General features: G+C 45.4%; 1 protein-coding gene across 2 annotated transcripts in view; it reads right to left on the bottom strand.

Annotated features, from left to right (window-relative positions):
- Positions 1 to 24306, bottom strand: part of LOC144771821 (aldehyde dehydrogenase family 3 member B1-like) — a 295143-nt gene that overhangs the window by 22253 nt on the left and 248584 nt on the right. For both annotated transcript variants that reach the window (XM_078656114.1, XM_078656156.1), the window contains one exon: positions 15964 to 16130. In XM_078656114.1, coding sequence (XP_078512240.1) covers positions 15964 to 16130 — 167 coding nt within the window. The remainder of the gene's footprint in view (positions 1 to 15963; positions 16131 to 24306) is intronic.

The following is a 24306-nucleotide window of genomic DNA, read 5'->3' as shown; positions in this document are numbered from 1 at the left end:
TGGCGGAGGCAGCCAGGCTCAGCCAGGCTCAGCTTGAATGAACCCCGGCCGCGCTGTGCAAATGTGAGCAGTAGTTTCATTGTACCTTGTCAATGTCGCATAAAGAGATCATAGTGTCTGTCTAGACGCTGGCAGCAGACTCCCAGCAGCCCAGCAAGCGCACTCACACAGCTTCATCGTGAGGTGATCACAGCAGTGCTATAATGCATTATAGTGCCGTGATGCGGGCACCATGCTGAAATGTGTTAGTCTAACCACTGATGCATGGGCCTTGGCAGGGCTGCACAAGCACCTCCCCATTGTAAAGTGTAAAAATAAAGCTAGCGCCACTTGTAATGTTGCTGTGCTCACCAGGCCTAGAAATGATGCTAGGACACCTTTAGTGTGAGGTGGGTATTTATTCAACCATCCACACATTAACTATGAATTATATTTCAGGAGCGCCGGTATCGGGCTGCTGCCGGCATCGGAATCCGCGCGCCAATTGAATACAAAATGGCCGCCGCCGGATATCCGCTCACGTCACTACCGGGTGACAAGCAGCTATTCCGCAACACCACATCTCCCCCCTTTACACTTTACAGTTATAAACAGTCTTCCTTGCTCTCCATGTGGAACTCTTCGAACCTCCTAGGTAGCATGTTCTTCTGACCCCTCCGGGTCTGTATGTCCTGCTGGGAGTTACTGGGTGACAGTCCCACATTTCCCGGACCGGGCATAGCTTCACTGCAATCACCGCTATCCTCCCGTTCTTCTTCTTGCACCAGTCTCTCCGGAGTCCGGGTTCCTTGCACTTCCTCTCTCTCCTTCATCCGTGGTGTTTCCCTTTGGGTGATATTCTCTCTGCTTCCCCTGGGGCTCCTGGTGGCTCCTCCTGTCCTTGGTGTACTGCTCTCTCTCTCTTTCACCACGTCCCAGTTCTCCACACGATTGCATTTCGCCATATGGTCCTGCGACCATATTTTGCCATCGCTGAGTAATGCAGACCTGGAGTACGGCTCCACGACTTGGAGTGGGGGTGTGGATTTGCTGTCCCCCTTCTTCCTCTGAATGGGTTGCTTGACTCTCACCCATTCTCCTTTTTCCAGGCTGGTCTCTTGTGTATTGCGTCTTTTATTGTAATGTTCGGTATAAATTGCTTGGGCTTTCTCCAGGTTTTTACGGACTACCGCTGGTAACCAGTGGCTCTGGACTGTGAGGCGCTTCCAGGCAACATTGTCCTTGGTGAACGGCTCACGCCCTCTCAGTATCCTGAAGGGGCTGTAGCCCGTGGCTGTGGGTGTTATGCGGTATGTCCATATCAATCGCTTCAGCTCCTTCTCCCAATCCTTTCCTTGACGGATGGCTGCTTGGATGGAGCCCATGATCACCCAGTTAAATGGCTCCGGCAGGCCATTACATTCCGGGTGATATACTGGTGTATATCACCTGCACAAGCACCTCCCCATTGTAAAGTGTAAAAATAAAGCTAGCGCCACTTGTAATGTTGCTGTGCTCACCAGGCCTAGAAATGATGCTAGGACACCTTTAGTGTGAGGTGGGTATTTATTCAACCATCCACACATTAACTATGAGTTATGTTTCAGGGGCTCCTGTATCGGAATCCGCGCGCCAATTGAATACAAAATGGCCGCCGCCGTATATCCGCTCACGTCACTACCGGGTGACAAGCAGCTAGTCCGCAACACCACACCACTTTCTTCAAATTTTTTTACAAATCAGGCAGGATAATTTGTTTCACTTTCTGTAATGCCACATGCACGACAAGTAATGGTGCAGCTCACAGCAAGCACCGACCTGGGCTCGACTGCTCACTTTTGTGTATCCTGGCTCAGCCTTCTAAATATTTCAACAGGCACTCACCACCAGACAGAACTGTAAACTAAGGATGAATACATTTGGGTCCCATCTTCTTATACAAGTTAGTGTTAAAACTGGCTTAAATCCAATTTACACATGAATAGCATCAACTCATAGGTTTAAAGATTCTTACAGCTATTAAAGAGATTTTCTAAATATTTCCAAGTTAATTTAGAAGACATGGCACAGAATGGCACACCATTATATCAATGGCCAAGATACAGTGACGTAGGGCACCCATTACAGAGTTGTCACATACTCGACAAATTCTCCTACACTTTTCAATTTACCTGAATAGGTGGCCAGTGATGAAGATGAATAGATTTTTTGAAAGACTAAGTGAAGCTGTTTACTCTTCTACAGCTATGTATCTCTCTTACTCACAAAGCCATGGCAATGTACCAGGACATCTCCACCTTATCAGAGCACCTCTTTTTCTGTTCTAAGTGTTCATGCAACCAATAAGCATGTTCTGGAATTAGTATTTCTGGTTCAACTGCATCGGACCCCCTATGCAAGTCACCAACAGAGTTTAATTAGAAGGCTTCATTTTAATCTCATGACAGAAGAACGTTTTATATCTTTGCAAAAAAATGTAATCTTTTTTGCTCCTGGCCCCTTGGTCCTGCTGGCTGTGAACTATGAGGCTCTGGTCTTCCAATCCCAGGTGCTCCTTTTAATTTTTTTTCTGGCACTGATCCTCTTCAGCCTGTTCTCCTAGATATGGTACTTCTGTTCTTGTTACTCTTCATCCATTTGTACCTAGTCCTCACTGGCCTTGCTCACCCTGGTCCCCGTGGATTGAATTTCCCTGTTCCTTGTGTTCTTGTCCTGGTCCACATGGCTTTTGTCATCCTAACCCTCCTGGTGGCTCCCCTTCTAGCCTTGTCCTCCTACGTTTTATCGTTCTCATCCTATGGGTCCTCTTTCCTTCTCCATGTTCCCTCCACAAGGGGCCCGATTCACAGAATGAACTTAAGACTCAATCCTAAACTTACTACTATTTTGGTATTCACAGAATGCACTTACTACTTTTGACATTCACAGAAGTTAGGATTTTGTCTTAAGTCTGTCATAAGACAACCTTAAGATAGACTTAAGACAGACTTAAGACAAAATCCTAACTTCTGCGAATACCAAAAGTAGTAAGTTCATTCTGTGAATGCCAAAAGTAGTAAGTGCATTCTGTGAATACCAAAATAGTAGTAAGTTTAGGATTGAGTCTTAAGCTCATTCTGTGAATCGGGCCCATTGATTCTAGTCGGGCTCAGCCTCCAAGCCTGTCACTCAGTTTTTGTTTTGGTTTCCAGATTACTTGTGCTGAGACAGCACTGTCAAGGACAACAAGCATTTGCAATGCAATTAGTCCCGACTTTGGCACCTTGTATGTATTTAGCTATGCAGCACATTAGCCTGGGTGCTGAAATATCTACTGTTCTTTAAAATGGAGGGAAAGTAATCACCAAACTGTTTGACACGTCAGGTATGGGAACACATGGGACAAATATTGCCTTTCAGCAGGAAATGTTTTAGCCCAAAGCTCTGTTTTTAATATAAAATCAGGGCCTTTGGTGGTCGTATCACTGAAAATACAAGATTTGACAAAAATATTATTGTCTACGGGTGCTCGTGGAAGGCAATTTCTATGGACTGGAATCTAGACTACGTTAAAGTGATTCTGGTATTGTACTGATCTCTGCTGGTCGTTTTCGATCAAGAAAGTTAAATAGAGGTAGGTGCCAGAAACATTAAAAAAAGAAAGTCCCTCAGCAGAAAGCAATTCTGGTATTTTACTGACCTCTGCTGGTTGTTTTCTATCAAGCCAGTTAAATAGAGGCAGTTGAACAGAAAAAAGTCCCTAAGCAGAAGCAGACCAGTCCTAGGGCTGATCTCCAGGGCCCACAAAGTAAATACACATAGAAGTATATATAATAAAGTATATACTAAAGTATATACAAGAGGTCTCGAATGCTCAACCTAAAAATGAGGGCCCACTGCAGACAGGACCCAGGCCATTTGAAACACTACTTAGCGTGCTAAAAACAAAATTACAATTCCTAAAGTACCCAGGGAGATGACTAAGATGTCAATGTGGCTAAAGGGACCACTCAAGACATAGAACTAAGCATCTATGCCCGAAATCCTCTCTGCTGGGTGAATTGTTTGAAAAGAACAAGTTACTTACCTTTGGTAATGCTCTTTGTCGTATAGACTCTATCTATCTCCAATTCCTTTTGAATATTCCCCAGGCTTCAGACGGGACAGGGAAGCTTTCCAGCAGTACCACTGCATGCCAGTAGGTGGCGTTGTGTGGCTCCACACTGATGCATTTCCGCTCCAGAAATCATCTGCGTAGCCTATATAGGGGCTACACCTGTGCGCTGACATCAGTTGCTCTCAAGACTCTATGTCCGTGCCTCCAGACACAGAGCCCCAATTGCAAATTGGTGTGACCAGTGTGCAGATTTCTAGGCTTGGACCACCAGTGAGGAATCTGTGGCTAGATAGAGTCTCTACCAGAAAGAGCGTTACCAGAGGTAAGTAACTTGTTCTTCTGATGGAGACTACTAGTCGCAGATTCCTCACCTTTTGAAAATATACCAAAACAGTATCTATTTGGAGATGTGTCTGTGGATGGACTCAGACCAGCTCTGAAGTAAACCTGACTGTCCAGACAATAATGCTTTGTGAACATATGGAGGGACGCCCACATAGCCACCTAACAGAAGACTAGGATAGGGATTCCCCATGCCAATGCAGTGTTAGCAGGTTTGGCCCTGGTAGAATAAGCATCCAGTCCTTCCAGTGGCTGTTTTTTCTCCAATGCGTAGCAGATCTTATTGCAGAGCACTATCCAATGGGAGATGGTTCTCTTTTGTTCAGTCTTGCCATTTTTCACTCCAGAGAACCTCACAAAAATCTGATCGTTCTATATAAAAGCTCAGTCCACTCTTGGGGGCCAAGTATCACAGCCTTAGGCAAGAAAGAATCATGTGTCCGCAAAACCAGTTTGTCTGAGGAGACTGGGGTGCACTGCAGGTTGACAGAGCTTGAAGCTCATTGCACGCCCTGCCGCTGTAATGGTGATAAGGAACATTGTCTTGTGAGTGAGAACTTGCAAGCAGCAGCAGTGAAGCGGCGCGAACAGAATGCATATCAGTTACCCAAGGACCAAGTTAAGGTCCCACTATGGCATGACAAAGGGACAGTGAGGAAATAAATATAAAACTTCCAAAAATGCATAACAACTGGAGACTTAAACAATGAGGGCTGATCTGGAAGCCACCAAAAAGCCAAAAGATCCAAAAGGTACCCTTTAACTGAGCCCAGAGCAAAGTTTTGCCGGCTATGGACAAAATAAATAATGGAATGTCAGATAACTTTGCCTGTTATGGGGAGGGGGGGCAGTCTATCTGCCGAGTATCGCACCAAACCACAACATTTTCCCCACGACAGGTATATACAGTTTTTGTCAGTGGACCTCTTGTTGCCAAGAAGATATCATCCACCTTCATAAGAAGGTCGAAGGTATTCAGGGTGTCACTGTTCAATCTCTAAGCCAGAAGTTGGAGATTGTGAGGCCTGGTGCACAACCCCGCACTGCTGCTGCAATAGCAGATCCTCCCAGAGAGATAGCCAGAACGCCAGATCAGAGGACAGATGCTCAAGCCCAGGAGTTCTGGATACTATACTCTCTGTGCCCAATGATGACCTACTGAAATGACTTGGGCTTGGTCGGTGCTGATCTTCTTGAGAACTCGGGCCAGGAGTGGTATCGGCAGAAAGGCATACAGGAGTCCCGAGTTCTATTCAAGGCGGAATGAGTCTCTAAGCAAGAGATGCCTTGGAAACTTTAATGTGCAGAACTGCTGAAATTGCACGTTCTTGGCAGTAAGATACAGATCGAGCCAAGGTTCTCCGCATTCATGGAAGAGACCTTGCATCACAACAACTCATGATCTGATAGGCGCTGGTGTCTGAGCTTGTCCACCCTGGTGTTCAATGATACTGAAAGGTGGTTAACTACCAGGAAAATTCCTTGGTGGTCCAGTGTTACACCTTTGGCCTTAGGGTGGTCTTCCGCAAGACATTTTGCATTTCTCCCTCCTGCTTTGCTGAATCTGTTTTTGTTGGCCTTAGAACCCTGCTAACCAGTGCTGAAGTGTTTTTGCTCACACCTTAAAACATGGCAAAACTGTCTTACACCTGATTAGCGTATTTAATTTACTTAGAAGTCCTTAGTAAAGTGGTATATCATTTACACGGGGTATATAGTATACCACTTGCTACTTGTCAATGCTACTTGTGAGCTTGCAGCGCTTATTGTGCCACCCACTTAAGTAGCTCTGTAAAACATGTCTCAGGTCTGCCATTGAAGCCTGTGAGCCGTTCTAATCTGCCAATGTGACTTGGCAAAATAAACCCTTTGTCAAGCCTAACACTCCCCTTTTAATACATACAAGTCATCCCTAGGGTAGTCCCTAAACAGCCCAGAGGGCAAGATGCATTGTATTTAAAAGGTGGATATGTCCTTATATGTTTTACATGTTCTGGCAGTGAAAAACTCACAATTTCATTTCCCACTACTGTGAGGCCTACATAGCCCATACATTAACATTGGGTTTCCTCATTACATTTACTAAGTGAATCAATCAATCAGGATTTATAAAGCGCTGCTGATCACCCATGAGGGTCTTCAGGCGCTGGAGTTGCTTTGTGGTGATCTGTTCATTCAGATGCAATGAGGAATAAACAAGGAGAAAGCAGTGAAAACTAGGGAGAAGCAAGAAGAAGTAACTAAATAAATGAGGGGAAAGGGAAGGAGAAAGCAGTAACAAATGAGGGAAAAGTAAGGAGAAGGCTGTGAAAAAGGCAGGAGAAAACAGTGACACACAATGAAAAAACAAGGAGAAGGCTATCAAAAACAGGGGAAAAATGCAGGAGAAAGCAGTGAGAAACGAGGGAAAAGCAGGAGAAGGCTTTAAAAATGAGAGAAAAGGCAAGGACAAAGTAGTGAATAATGAGGGAAACGTAAAGAGAAGGCTCTCAAAAAACAGGAGGAAAAGCCGGAGAAAGCACTGAAAAACTAGGGAAAAGTACGGAGAAAGCACTCAGAAAATGGGGGCAAAAGAAAGGAGAAAGCAGTGAAACCAAGGGGAAAGGAGGAGAAGGCAACCAAAAAGCAGGAGAAACAGCAAGGAGAAAGCAATGAATACGCGAGAAAAGCAAGGCGATTGCTCTCAAAAATGGGGGAGAAAGCAGTGAAAAACAAGGGGAAATCAATGAGAAGACACTCAAAAAAAGGGGAAAAAGCAGGAGAAAGCTGTGAAAAACTAGGGAAAAGCCAGTAGAAGGTACTCAAAAAGCAGGGTAAAAAGCAAGACGAAAGCAGTGAAAATGAGGGAAAAGCAAAGGGAAGGCACTCAAAAATGGAGGAAAAAGCCAGGAGAATGCTGTGAATATATGAGGAAAATGTAAGGAGAAGGCTCTCAAAAAACGGGGGAAAAGCAGGAGAAAGCAGTGAAAAAGGGGGGAAAAGCAAGGAGAAGGCAGTCAAAAAACAGGGGGTAAAAAAGCGAGGCTAAGGAGTGGAATGAGGGAAAAGGAGGAGAAGGCACTAAAAAACAAGGGAAAAAGCAAGGAGAAAGCAATGAAAACGAGGGAAAAGCAAGGAGAAGGAACTCATAAAACAGACGGAAAACAAGGAGAAGCCGGTAACAAGAGCGATGCAGCAGCACGGGAAGAGCTGGGCCTGGGACCTGCTCAATGCTATGTAGATTTAGTTATCTAGTGTTTTACAGAGAGCAAATGTGACCTGTTAGGGTATCAGAGCGCGTTACAGGGATAACACATTGTATATAAGATTGAAATAGACAATAACATAGGTAGGGATAGATGAAAGTGAATTCACTTGGGAAATAACAGGATATTTACAATATCTAGAGCGGCAAACATGACAGCACCAACCAGAGATAGCCAGCTTTACATTTGTTGTAATAACAAGTCATTACAAAAACAAAAAGCACCACAAACAATCAAGAGATGAGGAGAAAACATAAAACTATGCCACTGTGCGGTATGTGCAATGAGTGAGATTTATGGGAGGAATGTTCCCATTAGGAAGGTTTTAGCTTCCTTTTTTAATATTGACAGAGAGGGTATTTTTCTGATGTTAGGCGGCGGCGAGTTCCAGATTCTTGGTGCGATCCCAGAGAAGGCTCGATTGTATGTTTTTTCCCTTCGAAGCGGGGTGGTTGGATCACAAAGTCTCTGGCGGACTGGGAGTTTCTGGCTCCTCCAGAAACCATGATTTTCTGGGCAAGATATGCAGGGGAATTCGAGTGTAGCACTTTGTGCATGATACATGCTACTTTGAGTTGGATTCTGGCTTCAAGAGGAAGCCAGTTCAGTGCCTTCAGGTGCGGTGAGATGTGGCTGAATTGTTTTGAGCCTGTTAAGAGTCTAGTGGCAGCTTTGAGGCAAGTTTTTAGGGGGGCCGTAGAGATTTTGGGTAGGCCAGAGAGGCTTGAGCATCTGTATTCAATCCTGGAGATAACTAAAGCCTGAACCGCCATTTTTAGGTCCGAAGCATCAAGGAATGGTGTTAGTTTCCTCCCGTAGCTCAGGTGAAACCTGACATTTTTCGCCATCGAGTTGATGTGGTCTCGCATATTCAGATTGCTGTCCAGGGCTAATTTGAAAGATTTGTCTGATTCCACAATGGTCGGTATGCAGTTTAGTGCTGTAATCGTCTTGGTCCATTCCAGTATGTCAGTGGTACTTTTAAGGGGCGAGATTAGAATTTGTGCATTTATTTGGATGTATGACGTTACAACGCAGGCTATTACAACGCCTGCCTTTACAACGCGTTTTTTACATCGCAAACCTTTACAACGCATAGCGCTTAGAGGTGCTGGATAGTAAAAAGTTAAATTTTCTATTCCAACTCCAGTCCCCGTGGACACTAGGGAAGGTGTTGGATAGAAAATTAAACTTATTCCCTATCCTAGAGCGCCCCCCAGCGCAATGCGTTGTAATAGTTTGCGTTGTAATGACCACGTTGTAATGGTAGTACGTTGTAAAAGTTTTGTTGTAAAGGTTGTTCACCATTTATTTTGAGCTGGTTGCTGGCGAGCCATTGTACAGTCAGCTTTAGGGCCTCATTCAAAGAGTTAATCTCCTCTAGGGATTTATATCATGTGTAGCTACCTGAAGGCTTCCCAGTGCTTTGAGAGAGCCATTGAGCATCCAAGCTGCAGGGACAGAGGAAGGCTTGAGTTAGTGGGGCTGTAAACATTTTTTTTACTTTTTTCTGAACCTTAGCTCATTCGTTTAGTTTCTCAGCTCCTGGGACATTGAGTTCCACAGCTTTGGTATCAAGTATGAGAAGGATCGGCCTCCCCAGCTGCCCCTTTGCATTCACAGCACTTTAAGTAGTCGTACCTTGAAGGACCTTAAGGTTTGGCTAGTGGCTATTCCTGATTCTAGGTGGCCCTTTGAGGTTGATTCTCCTGTGTGCCAGATAGAGTGCCTTACATTTGATCCTCTCCTCCACTGTCAGCCAGTGCAGGCAGGCCAGTGCATTTTTTACAGAGGCATATTTGGGAAGGTTTTAAATTATCCTTGCAGCTGCGTTCTGAACCAACGTGAGTCTCTTAGTAAAATATATTTATGGGAGCCCAGTTACAAAGAGTTCCCGTAGTCCAGGCGGGAAAGAATCAACGCTTGGACAACTGACCTCCTGGATTGTGGGGATAGCAGGTCTAGGATTTTCTGTCGGATCCTGATCAAGCCAAAATAAGTGGCTGTAAGTTGTTTTTACCTGGCCTCCATAAGGAGGGAACTAGCGAGCCACATGCCTAGGTTCTTAATGAAAGAGGCAGGGGTGGGTGGCCTATCCATGTTCTTCGGCGAACCAATGCCTGTTTGTGGCATCAGTTTGTGTCCTAACAGTATCAACTGTGCTTTGTCTCCGTTTAGCTTTAGTGAGCAGTTTGTCATCCAACTTGCCACTTTTTTTAAGCACTGGGTTAGTAGTTGTGAACCTGCTCTTAGAGACAGGAAGACCACCAACTGGGTGTCGTCCACATAAGAAATAATCGACACTCCAAATTCCCTTACCATGTCTGCCAAAGGGCACAGATAAATATTAAAAAGTGTGGGGCTGCAGAGCCCTGTGGAACCCCACAGTTTAACCTCCATTAAGTACGTCCTGGCAAGAGGGAGGGGAGCTGGAAGGCGGTGGGCAGGGCTAGGCGGGAAAAAGCGGGTTTGAAGGGCAATGAGGAGAAAGCAGTGAAAACAAGGGAAAAGCAAGGAGAAAACACTCAAAAGATGAAGTAAAGCAGGAGAAATCAGTGAATACGAGGGTAAAGCAGGCTCTCAAAAAAAGGGGGAACAAGCAAGGGTAAAGCAGTGAAACCCGGGGGACGCAAGGAGAAGGCACTCAAAAAACAAGGGAAGAAGCAAGGAGAAAACAGTGAAAACAATGGAAAAGCAAGGAGAAGTCCCTCAAGACATATGGGAAAACTCAAGGAGCAAGTAGTGAAAATGAGGGAAAAGCACACAGAAGGTACTAAAAAAAAGGAGAAAAAGCAAGTAGAAGACCGGAGCAAGAGCGATGCGGCAGCATGGGGAGAGCTGGGTCTGGGGTGTTAACTATGTTTAAGAAAAGGTAGAAATTTCCTGTTTGGTGTCTAAAGAATTATAATTTAAAATCTTTTTTAATGGTGAAGTCAGATTTTAAGTCACAATTCTCACACTGACACTTTTAGAAAGTTGTCATTTTCTTGTCCTAACTATTTGGAGCCTGCAGCTATTTCATGGGTCACACGGCTAGGTGTAGTTGGTAGATGACCTTTGTGTATTATTCCCAGACAGCCACATATTAGGGGTACTGGGTGGTGTCAGGATGGGCAATCCTGGAGGGATGGGGGTGGGGGGGCTGTGCACAGCCCATCTTGCACCTCAAAGGCACTGCTTCATACCATACACAAAGAACTAGCCTTTTGTGAGTCCATTCATCCTAGTACCAGGGCTGGGGCAGGACATTCCAGACACTTAAGTGGGGGGGACCTCAGATGTTTCTTCCACTTCAAGGATGGCACCAGGTTTAAAAACTGATCCCTCAGACCCACTCTTCAGTTCAATTCTGCATCTGCGGATGACTCAGATTACTGTCCTGCTGCCTGTGCCCTGCTGTGTACTTCAGAGGACTGCCCTGCTGCTAGAAGCCAGCTCTGTGTCATTGGTGGACTTCCCTAACGCGTCAGACCTGCTTTTCTGCTTGAACCCAGGATTACAGGGTGATTCCAAGGGCTAGTTTGCTGGCATCCTGTTCAGAATCCCAGGGACAGAAAAGACTCCAGCCTTGTTGTACCCAAACCTGGAACCCGCCTGAGTGGGTCCAGACCATATAAGTGGTGCCGCTCCAGTCCTACTTTGAAGTGGTGCTAAGGATGACCCAAATCCTAACCCTGGGAATTAAAAGAATTTCTGCCAGAAAGTACCCTGAGAACCGAGATGAGACCAGGACCTAACTGCCCGCCAATCCGCTCAAGATGCATCGGCCTGATTCGTGGTTGCTCTCTCGGCAGCAGAAAATCCTGTTCAGTGCCTTCTCCGCAGAAGGGTATACAGCTTTCCGAAGCCCTCGCCAGACAAAACCTGCAGCCTTGTCCTGCTGGAGATTTTCAACTTCCAAAAAAAGAGACTTAGGGCCTGATTTAGATCTTGGCGGACGGGTTACTCCATCACAATGGTGACGGATATCCTGTCCGCCGAAATATAAATCCTATTATATCTCATGGGATTTATATTCCGGTGGGCACCGCCGGCTTCCTTGCCCCGCTAAACTGTTTCCATTTATTTTCTCAAAAATGTCTTCCAAATCTGAAGGTAAGTGGAGACCAGGCCCAATCCACTTTGTGTATCCGAAACACGCTTCATTGTGCTTGACCATAACTTTCGACTTTGCCCCATTCTCGTGCAATTAGATGTCCGCTGTTGGTGCCTTGATCTTTTTGGCACTATTTTTCACTCTAAACTTCAAAAATTCATAACTTTGGCTGTGCGATTTTTATTGTTTTGGTGTCAAATAATGTATTCAATGTTACTCTGTTTTTCAAAATTGGAGTAGGATTTCGTCTTGTATGTGTTTTGTATTTATTGCTTTTTGAGTGCCAAGTTACCAGAAGGTTAAGAACAGGTTAATTTAGATACTTTGTGGTTCACCCTGGCAAGGATTGTGGCTCTTGCTTTCAGAGGGGCTCACCCCCACACCCACCACCCCAACCACGTACCCAATTGCTCACATCAAGCCATTGCCAGAGTTGCAGGACCTCCTGGCACAGGGTCCGTGATGACCCCCTGCTGTGCTTGTTGCTGTATCAAATGGTGGTGGTGTTCATGAGCACCTGTACCAGCCTTCCCTTGGTGGATAGAAGGAAAGCTTTCAATGGCAAGCGGAAAGCCCTCAGGTCCAGAAAGTAGATATGAAGCTTGGACTCTCTGGGAGACCAGATGTTTCTAATCTTTACCTTTCCCAGATGGCCAACCAAACCCGGAAGTGATGCATTTGTCACCACTGGCAGCTGTAGGAGGGGAAGGGAACGGGGTCTGCCTCTGACCCTTTCACTGTCCAGTAATCACCACTGCAGATTTTAAGCATGTCTATTCCGAATTCTTAACATGGTCTGACAGGTCCCCTTGATGATGGACCTACTGATACTGATGCCACGGCAGGCTTGCATATAACACCTGGCGTACTTGACCAGAAAGATGCAGGAGGCATCCGGCTTGGAAGCCTTAGAGTCGACCTCACTGAAATCCAGGACTGAGGCTGAAAGATAAGGATCATAGCCTGAATGTCCTGGAATCTCTTTTCCAGGGGAGACCAAACAATGTCCAGAATGGTTTTGATGAAGGAGAGTCTCTAAGAAATAATCAGGTGTAACTTTGGCACATTGTTAGTTAACCCCAAAGAATACAGGAGACTCTAGGATGGAAGTAGTTGACGACTGTCTGGGGCAAGCACGCCTTCAACAGCCAATCATTGAGGTAGGGGAAGACAGGCACCCCTGACCTCTCAAGATGTGCTGCCACCACCGCCATCATTATTGTGAGCACCTTAGTGGTGCTGGTGAGACCTAAGGGAAATGCACAGAAAACTAAACATTCTCCTGTCTTATCACAAACCACAGGATAGCCCCTTTTTGCCAAAAGGGCTAACACTTCCTGCCACAAAATGGAAAGATTCATCAGTTGCTGGGTGAACAGTGGGAGGTGTGGCAGTGCAGAAAGAAAAGGTAGGGCATAGCCTTTCTGCACAATTTGCAGCACCCACCTGTCAGATGTTATAGTTTGTCATCCTGGCAAGAACCATCCGATTCTGCCTCTTACCAGGTGGCGGTGCTTCTCTAAATGCCCTCTGAAGGAACTTGCTAAGTGGGACTGCGGGGGAGGCAATGGACTGGGTGGCCCGTTGAACTTAAGTGTGTGCACGGTGGGCACCACCGCCGTGACCACGAAACATCTGTGCTGGTGTTAGATTGGATTGGTGGAGGGAATGGGGTACCCCTGCTGAAGCAATGAAAAGAACGGTAGGCCTGATTTGGCTGGCAAGGTGGGACAGATAAGCTGAGGGAGAATACTGTGAACATGCTCTCCTTGAACCACTCAAGAGTGAAATCTGCCTTGTCCCCATACAGGCAAGTACTATCGAACAGCATGTCCCATGGAAGACAACTATACATCACCTCAAAAAATGGTGGACAGCAGCCAAGCATGCTAGCGAATGTCCATACTGGTACCAATGGAACCAGTGGTGTTCGTGCCACAACGAATTGTGAACTTGGCTGGGTACTGACTGTTCTATATAGCCTGGATGAGGACCAAGTTGGAGACGGTTTGGGACACTTGGGAGGACTTGAGCCACCATGTCCAAATGGGTGTGAGAATAGTGCTCCAGCATGCAGCTGCCATTCACAGACTGCAGTACAAAGCTGGTGGATGCAAACGTCCTCTTCCTGAGTGTCTCCACCCATTTGGGCTCCCGATCGGGGGCTGTCATCAGGAATTTGCTGGGATTAGGCTTGCTTGCAGATGCCTAAACCACCAAGCTTTCATGTGAGGGCAGCTGAGATAGATATGTACGGTTGCATGGGGCAGTGCAGTGGCATTTTTTCAATTTCGCAGTTGAATGTGGAGCAGAGCAAGGTTCGACCCATGCCCCCAACAAAGTTTCCGTAAGGCCCTAGTTAAATGGTAAGAGAGGCTCAGTGAATGTCTGCTCTGACTGAAGAACCTCTGTGAATACCTTGGTCTTGACCTCCAAGGTGGGGAGCTGGAGGTTAAGGACTTTGGTTGCCCTAAACATAACCATTGGGTAGGAAGCACTCTCCTCAGTGGCAGGGCCAGAGGGTGAGAGGAGACAGTATAGAGTATTGGGGGAGTATTGGGGGAGGTATTGAAGCAACGTACTTCCATCAGGTCATCATGCCAATTCTCCTTGTAATAAGTTTAGCAATCTCATCACCCATCACTCACATTGTTTATCAGTATCTGAAACCATGCCGAACAAGGAATGCAGGGTATGCTGTTGTGGTTGTGGAGGCAGATCGAGTGGGAGAAATGGAGCTTCAACGGTGGCCGGCCGTGACTTCGATCAATGTCGAACCAGCACGCCTCGCCATCAGAAGGACAATTGGGGCCTCATTTTCTGGAGTTGATGGACTCAACACTGGAGTCGATGCACCGGGAACCGGCATGGACCATGATTCAAGAGTGAAACCAAAGGTGGCCTCATTATGGGCTTGGAGGGTCCAGCTGACATCAAGGGCGAACTCGCTGACTGTAACTCAGTTGGTGAACCTCTCAGCTCGAAGGAGCCTGCACCAGCACGGATCCAAAGAGTCAGAGCACAGTCGCATGGAACTCTTCGATTTGCTTCCGGTGCTCGGCGATGTAGAGTTTCGCCTTGGAGTCTTGAATGACCTTCTGGTTCAAAATGCGCTGTCACTAAAGGCCATAGAGTCATGACTTGAAAATATAGAGTGGTTTAATTAGCTTGCAGCAGTCTTTACAGGGCTTAAAACCTGTCATTTTTGGGAGGTGACATGTCCCTTGCACACTGTAAAACTAATTTTTTGAGTGTGGTAAGGGACTCAAAGAGATGAGAGGTTGCTCCAAATCCACGTATGGTGACTCGGAAAGAAAGGAACTGACAACAGCACACAGCAGTGGTGCCTATATAAGCTCTGCATGTCCAGAGCAGATCATTGTTAGTGCTAAGCCACACGGCACCAACTACTGGCACCCAGAGGTACTGGTGAAATGTTTCCAGACCGAGTCTGACTTCTAGGGTATATTAAAAAGGTGAGTAATCTGGGGCTAGAAGTCTCTATCAGAAAGTGTGTTTATTTAGCTGGCAGCTGAGTGAATGGACACTTCCCTCATGAATTACCCAGATATTTTGCTTACCTGCCTCCTGCCCAAGTGACTGGATACACTCTCAGGTGATTAGTATGCTATACAAATCAATATAGCACAACATAACATAACTTTATGAATGGTTACTGCTTATCCATTCAAGTTCTTTACTAAGAAGTGGAAGTCACAATGAATTTGTGTACTTCAAGACTAAATGGGTAGGAGCTTTAACAGACCCTTTCAAGGGCTCACAGTACGTGCTTTGTGATTTACAATGGGAGTTGTGAATTACAATACATTGCAAATAGGTACTTTGCATTCACAAAATCTTTAATAAAGCGAAATACTTCTGTTGATTTGCCCTGCAATTGCACAGGTCGCTTACAGCACGCAGAGAAAGCAGCAGAAAACACACATCATTACAGTCTGCACTGGTGAGATATACAACACAGCAGAACAGTAATGGAGTACAACATAGGCATACATCTTGAAGTCAAGACATTGAAAGGTATGTTGTAAAAAGGAGGTGTAGGAAGGGGTGAGTTTTATGGTATTCCTAATGTATAGTACATATGATGTGCTCCCAGAGCCTAAGCACATCAGCTCATGTTTTTCTCTATCTACATGAAATACATTATGCGTGTTGGTAGACATTTAGCCTCATCTGGAATGTACCTTGCTGTCAGGAGAGAAGACGTGGAGTGTCAGCGGTCTCTCGCGCTCGTTGATGAAGGCGATGGCTTCATCAGGGCCCTCGATGGTCATGATCGGCAGGATGGGGCCAAAGATCTCCTCCTGCATCACCGGGTCAGACGCCTTCACGTCCACCAATACGGTAGGGGCTGAGCGAGACAGGAAGTGAGAAATACATACATGGTTAGAATCGTGGAAACAAGACAGAGGGTCTATAGGATGTAACATTATTACAACTGCTAGACTATTTAGTGGTGTTTAGTAGGGAGCTGGATACCCTTTTGGGTGATTAGTCGTGCTTTATAAATCCTGATTGATTGATGGACAAATTCTCATTGCAGTTTTTCCTAACTTTGGGCCCGATTCACAGAATGAACTTAAGACTCAATCCTAAACTTACTACTTTTGGCATTCACAGAATGCACTTACTACTTTTGGTATTCACAGAAGTTAGGATTTTATCTTAAGTTTGTCTTAAAACAAACTTAAGACAGTAATAGTGATCAGTGAGATGTAGGAAATTTTCAGTGCTCAAGTAATTGTAATTGAAGTGTATAAACAACAGTCTTCTGAATCTCCATGTATAAACACAGTCCCGTATGCACAAGTAATGTAGTTTCAATGGGTGCTTATTGTCTGTCAGCGGGGTTTCGATCACGTACTACTGCGAGATTATCTTCAGGAGTTTAGTTGGTATTAGCCTAAGACATTGAGTAGTGACATGGTAAAGAAGAATTGGTTATGCATCGGTTTCGCCTATGTAATGAATAAAGAGCTGTTTTCATCAATCATCGTCCGAGAGATGGAAAGAGCTTCCTGACAGATAATGAGGGAGTGGCGAGGATGTGGCGCAGCAGTAAGAGCTACTTACTCGGGAGCGGGGGATCTCGGTTCGAGTCTCGGCAGCACCGTGCAACACCCTGTGATACTATAAAAATCACTTAATCACTTTGGGTGATAAATTGTTATATAAATATGCTGCAATAGTAAAAGTCAAAACTTTATGAAAATATAGTTCCACCAAGGGAGAGGTGTGGCGCCGCGGCCAGGGCGACTGACGCTGGAATCTGGGGACCACGGTTCGATCCCCGGCTCCGGCGGCAGGTTAGCCCAGCACCATGTGACTCTGGGCAATAGCTCGCTTAATCTTCCCGACGGCCCCCAGCGCCTAGAGACCCTTACGGGTGATTGTGCGCTTTACAAATGTGGACTTTATAAGGCGAACTGTAAAAGTATTTTGGTGGCAGGAAACTGATTAGAGTAGCACACTAGGAACAAGCATTGGTAAATGCAGGAAAATATGCTACTGCTAATAGAAATGGAGGAAAGGTAAGTGGCACTCACAGGAACCAATGAGAAGCAAGGACAGAGCGGAGGCAGGATGTAAGTCACTTTTAAGTTTATATCAAAAACAATAGATTTCTCAAGCACAGTGCAAGCACTGTGCAGGCGAAATCTATTAACAATGAGTGAAGTTGCATCAGATAATTCAACAGACAGCAGACTGGGATTGGGATTGGACAGTGCTGTATGTGTCTGGCAGTAGGGAAAATGATTCATTAGGCTGCGTGCTGCGGTCCTGCGCTTTCCATCTCAAAAGAAGGGTGTCGGCCATAGCGAAAAGCACCCAGTAACGGGATGTGTACAGCCACTGCCTGTTGCCTGTCCTTGTTTCATAGAAATGCCACTTTCCTACATTTTGGACCTCGCGACAATCCAGTAACAAATGGCGGCAACGCGACTTCATGCTATTTCCTCTCTGACTTTTATGTTGTTTCAGGATTGCGGATCACTTATGATAAATTTATCCCTTTCGACATACCCTGCCACAGCACCAAATCTTATTAGGGGACCAATCCCTTCCATGGGCGCCAGACATCTTTCGATACTTAGGGATTAACAGGTACCATATATAAGATTACCTAGACAAGGGCAACCTAGACTGAACTATCTGAGCATTGTGATCACAAGTAGCGCTTTGGAAGCCTTAACTCTGGCTATCCTGCAACGTATTGCTATTGCCATAATGATTATGTTGCCACCTTTTATATCATTTTGTAAATCTGCCTGTATCTACACCCCTATCGTATTTTTGACAGCTTGATTCCCTCTTGGTGGAATTGATATGAGCAAATTGTACATCTAGAGTGAGCCTGACTTAGGGCCCAATTTATATCTTGGCAGTATGGAGTATACATTACGCCAAGATAGAGGTCCGCCCACCAAATTTAAAAGCAGGCAGATCTTAGGTTTAAACATGGCAGAGAATACTCTGTCACTATCGTGATTAAACCCCTTTGATGGCCCTGCGGACCAAAGGCTGTCGGAGACAGACCTCTAACTATGCCCATCTATTTTACATGAAAAGAATTAGAGGTTAGTTTTCCGCCAGGAAAACCCTGGTGGTAAAAGACCGTGAAAACTGCTAAAAGCTTCCCTTGCTATGGGGGAGGACTCCATGGCGAGGGAAGCATTTTCTTTTAAAACAGAAAATTCAGCTTCCGGATCTTCTTTTTCAAAAGAAAAAGAAAACAGTTTGGTGCGGACTTAAAAGTCAAATTTAAAAGGAAAATTCCAATAAAATATCAGAAGGTTAACAATGAGAGAATCTCACAGATTTCTGTTTTTTTTGCCCAAGCTTTAAAAAGTTAGTAAATTACAGTTCAAAGAGATATCCGTTGCCGTGAGGAATGAGTTCACAGCCTGCCTGCACGACCGAATGCCTTGCTGGTTAAAGAGGGTATACACCTGTTACAACGCATTTTTTACTCCGCACTACCATTACAACGCGACCATTACTCCGCATACCATTACAACGCATTGCGCTGGGGGGCGCTCTAGGATAGGTAATAAGTATAATTTACTATCCAACACCTTCCCTAGGGTCTACGGGGACTGGAGTTAGAATAGTAAATTATACTTACCACTATCCAGCGCCCCAGGGCGCTATGCGTTGTAACGGTATGCGGAGTAAAAGTCGCGTTGTAATGGTCTGCGGAGTAAAAGTATGCGTTGTAACGTCATACATCCGTTAAAGAGTACGCTTAGCAGCCCCCTCCTCTGGTTCAGCAGACCTGGGCTAAGACAAGTAAGCCTGGGCGGAGTTTGCAGAGTTTTACTCTGTGGAATTCAGTGCAGTGCCAGAAAAACTCTGCTACATCCGAAAAGTTCCGCCAACGGTTGAGTCTGTTAAGTTGTGCTGCTCACATTTTTAGTGCCAAGAGTTGTCTTGCACTGTAAAATCAGCTCGAATGGCACTACGCATCGCGCCAGAGGCCGCTGCTGCTTTCTGCCACTCGAGTTGACATTCTACTCGAGCAGCAGCTTCCTCAACCCAAATGGCAGATTTCTCAACATGAGCAGTTATGACCTGCAGCGACCGTCCGCAATGAGAAATCTCGCCAAGAAGAGGTCTAGCTCGTTATTTTTGCGCACAAGCGCTCATCAACTTACCGTTGGCAAGCTGCTGGAAAAAAACTCCTCGAACTCGGCTGCGGAACGGAATTCTTTGCCCACCCCTAATGACAAGTTATGTGAATAATGTTATCCCCCAGTTCTACACAGTCTTCAACTAACTTTTTTAGTGTTCCGGAGTTAAGGCACAGCTTGTGAAAGACCAGGGAGGAGGCCAAAGCGATGCCTGGTAAAGAGCTCTTTTAGCTGCCTGGACCACCCGGCCTCTAGATAGGCTGGGTTTAAGAATTTTATATTTATTTAAAATCATCCAGAAGTGGGATCTGATTGAGAGGGCCTCTGTCTTTTAACACAGACATTTATTCCCTCACTCCATTAATTGCTTTTTAAAATGGTTCTGGAGGCAAGGGCCTCTTCCATAGTGATTGAAAGGCCATTTCTTCAATCGACAAGTCCAGATTCTGCGGGAAGGCGCATTTGTATTTGTTTGAACTTCTTGCTAGAAAGCTTGGCATAGTTGCTTCGCAGTCAATGACTTTATTCTTTTCCATACTTCAATTTAGGCTCATTTCCTTGCAGTTGTTTAGTTTAGTAGTCTGAACTCAAGCCTTATCTGGCAGGCGAAGCATTGTGCAGGAGAGAGAAGATCGATCTGAATATTTTTGTGAAGATTGTATTTAAAGAATGTTGCGTCTCTACCTCGTACTGCCTCACTTCCATAGGAGATACTCGTGGTAATTTTGCTGCCATTACAGCTAGCACTGGCAAGTAGTTTGGGCTGTCAAACGAGTGCGAATTGCGACGAGTAGATTGTTACCTTTCCTCTGCAGGTCTAGCCTATGCTGGATGAAGGAGCCCTTATCGTAAAATAGTACTCCAAGGTATCTGTAAGGGTGCACAGACAGAATATAGAGTTTAAAATGTCGACACACACTAAGGGGCCCATTAGGATGGCAGGCGGATCGCCCCCGGCAGGCCGGCAGTAGCCACTGCCGGCCTGGCGGGGGCGATCCGCCCGCCATCCGTGCATAAATGACCCCCCGCCATATTAACATGGCTGGGGGGTCCGCGGCGGACGGAAAGACCGTCTGCCGCTTTTCCGCCCCATTTGCCTTGCGACCGGGGCGGAAAAGGGCTTATATGGTGGCGGTGTCTATCAGACACCGCCAGCCATATTGCAATGGGCATTTTTCAATGCCTTTCATTTACGGCAATGCCGCCACGGAAAGGCATGCGGAGTCTGCTTTGGGGGCCCGTTGCGGGCCCCCAAGGACTCTGGGGGGTTGGGGGTGCACATGGGGGTACCTATGGTACCCCCCAGCATTCCAAAGTACAACGTGGCAGGCACCGCGCGGTGCCTGTCACGTTGTGCTTTGGAATGCACAACATGTATGTTTACCCTTGCGGCGGCGGTGCTTTCAGCAATGGTAAAGATACAGGATTCGCCCGCCACTGTGGTGGGCGCATCCTAATTCCACTCACGGGACCCCCGCTCTTATGGCGGGCGGTCCCTTGTCCCAGGAGGATACATACGGAGTCCAGCTCCTGGTACGAATCGTACTTCGTCATACGTACGGGTACGATTCGTATGGGAAAAACGCTAAGTACGGCTATTCACATTGGTTTTTCCCGAATCGGAATCGACCCCATAATGTTTTTGTTTATAAAACAAATTCTATTAAAACAGTTTTTTGTTTTTAAATTATTTTGGTATTTTTTAAATAATATTTCTAGGTATTTGTTAGATCTTTTTAACAATCTAATCTGTTTCTATCTTTTGTAATATTTAAAACTTTTATATATATATATATATTTTTTTTAAAAATCTTTTGTGTTGGTGTTGTTGATTTGTTTGTTTTTAATTTTGAACTGAGTCCAGTGGAAATATACATTTTTACCCTTCCGCAATCCAACACTTTCCCTACTGTTGCACAAACTGGAGTGGAAATAGTAATTTGTACCCCTCCGCTATCCAACACTTTCCCTACTGTAGCACTCACTGGAGTGGGAATAGTAAATTATACACCTCTGCTAAACACCACTTTCCCTAGTGATGCACCCACTGGAGTGCGAATAGTAATTTTTACTCCTCCGCTATCCAACACTTTCCCTACTGTTGCACCCACTGGAGTGGGAATGGTAATTTTTACCTCTCCTCTTTCCAACACTTATTCTACTGTTGCACTCACTGGAGTGGGAATAGTAATTTATACACCTCCGCTATACAACACTTTCCCTAGTGATGCACCCACTGGAGTGGGAATAGTAATTTTTACTCCTCCGCTATCCAACACTTTCCCTACTGTTGCACTCACTGGAGTGGGAATAGTAATTTTTACCTTTCTGCTATCCAACACTTTCCCTACTGTTGCATCTACTGGAGTGGGAATAGTAATTTTTAGCCATCCGCTATCCAACACTTTCCGTACTGTTGCACCCACTGGAGTGGGAATAGTAATTTTTACCTCTCTGCTATCCAACATTTTTTCTACTGTTGCACCCACTGGAGTGGGAATAGTAATTTTGACCTCTCTGCTATACAACACTTTCCCTACTGTTACACACACTGGAGTGAGAATAGTAATTGTTACCCCTCCACTATCCAACATTTTCTTTACTATTGTGCTTACTGGAGTAGGAATATTAAGTTTTACCCCTCCGCTATCCAACACTTACCCTACTATTGCACTCAATGGAGCGCAAAATGTAGTTTTAAAGACTATTAAATGTTGTAATGTTTTAATTTATATTAGATTTTATGTTATAAGTGTATGTAGCCAAGGCTTTAGAAATGATAGCCAGCTTGGCAGTCATTTCTAAATTTGGTGGGTGGAGTAGTCTCGGCCTAACAGACATTAAGTCCTCAACCAGGTCAACGGACATTACTCCGTCTGCCAAAATGTAAATAAAGCCTAAGTTGCAATTGGCGACCTTTAGGGGTGGAATGGGTGTCCCGAACTTTCATGGGTATTACTTTGCAGTACAGCGCCAGTGGGCGACTTACTCATTGACGGGCCACCACTTATGGAAGATGGGCCTTCATGCACCTCGACTCTAGTAGGATGAGCTAAATACAATCTTGCCCCGGCTACCAAACCAAAGAAGGACCTCCCACTCCTGGTCTGCACAGCAGTGGTCACCCAATGATACTGTATTGGGTAAACATGTCTTACCTTACCATATGGACCAGCCATACCATTTCAAGGAGAGGGACACTTCGACCCAGTGAGCTACTACTACGGGGGAAGCTGATATCCACACGATAGTAGACCTCTACAAAGAGGGTACCCTCCAAGACTTCCCAACCTTAATCGCCATCTGTGGTTGGCAGAATAGACAATTTTTATTATACAAAAGAATCATACATGCCCTACTCAGAGCTTGTTATGCACACCGTCATACAAATGCTGTATACGATAGGCACGGGCAATGCATGATTCCGTGGTTTTATAAGACAATACTTAAGCACTCTGAGGGGTCCCTTCTACTAAGAGAACAACTGGAGACTCAGCGCAGAGCATTCATATAACAAGTGGCAGAAGGCTTTCGATTACCCATAGAAAGTATCCCGTAATACACTATTCACATTTTCTCTATTTAACATTCGACATAAAACCTACCTCCACCCCTACAAACACTGTCAGATGTTTGCCGACACTACACCCAACTGTCCCCGATGCCAGCATTTGCTGGCCGATGTTTGGTATATGCTCTCACACTGCACATATATTCACACCTTCTGGCAGGCAATGCAGACAGTCCTTTTAGCTGTGATGGTTAAACTAAAATTAGAACAGATGGCGGCCTGCCTCTTAGGTGATTACCCAAGACCTAAGAAATTCAAAGTTATAACAAAATGTATTGACCTCACCCTTAAACTAATGAAATGGGCCAGCACCGTGAGATGGAAATCTCAAACGCGCACCATGATCACCACATGGTATCAGGAGGTTGAACACTGTCCGGAGGCCGCGGGTCATCTCTAGACGTGAAGAGAAAAGGCGATTGCGACAGCACCTGATTGCAGAGAGTTGGGATACACTGCTCCATAGATTCAAAGAGCAGGGGAAGAACGTTGAGCATGCACCTCGATTTAACCTACCCCTAGGGGGCTATCCGAGAAGGGGGACATCTAGAGCGTTGCTCCCCTTTCTTGCTGGTAATACAAAGTCAGCTAAACTTTTGTCTTCTTGGACCCCCTCATAACCAGCCCAGTGGGGGCGTCTCCATCTCCCAAAGTTGAGTGTGAGACGTCGTGCCTCTCCCTAACCCTAGCCCGACAGCCCGCATATCTACAGCATTTTTCACTATTTTGCAAAAATGGTCCTTTTCCGAATGTGCAAGTGTTTACCCCGCTCACCTGACATAGCAATCACCGCAGTATTTAAATCTAGGACACTCCTGGGAGAGAGGGAGGAATAGGAGGGTTATAAACGTTTTGTTATATTTCTTGAAGCAATTACTAGCTTTTTACCAGCAATGACGTTGTTAGTATAGTTGCAACGCCTAATATATTTTTCCTCTCACTGAGAAAATATATAGGTCACAGTGAACCCAGCTGATCACTTGTACTGTTTCAAACCTTGCCTGATATGACATGTATTGTCATCTATAACATGTTTTGTATACCCGAAAACTAATAAAGCATAAATGGAAAAAAAAGACTACCCTTGGCAGTCACCCTCGCATTCAGCTGTGCCCATATTACTATTAAGGAATTTCCTCAGATATAAATCTCTGAGATGATACTAGCAGCTTTAACCAGAGTTCCAACTTCTAGGGTTGAGTTTAGCCATTGAGATTTGGTATTCGGCATCATCAGAGCAAAGGCCTACTTATAGCTGAGGTGCCACCTTCTTGCTGTGCTACTATTAAGCCACAAATTGATAATGAGGAACCCAGTGTCGGAGT

The sequence above is a fragment of the Lissotriton helveticus genome, chromosome 1_1, assembly GCF_964261635.1.
Source record: "Lissotriton helveticus chromosome 1_1, aLisHel1.1, whole genome shotgun sequence".
Lineage (NCBI taxonomy): Eukaryota > Metazoa > Chordata > Amphibia > Caudata > Salamandridae > Lissotriton > Lissotriton helveticus.
The sequence above is the reverse complement of the archived record's forward strand: the minus strand, read 5'-3'. Positions and strand labels throughout refer to the sequence as shown.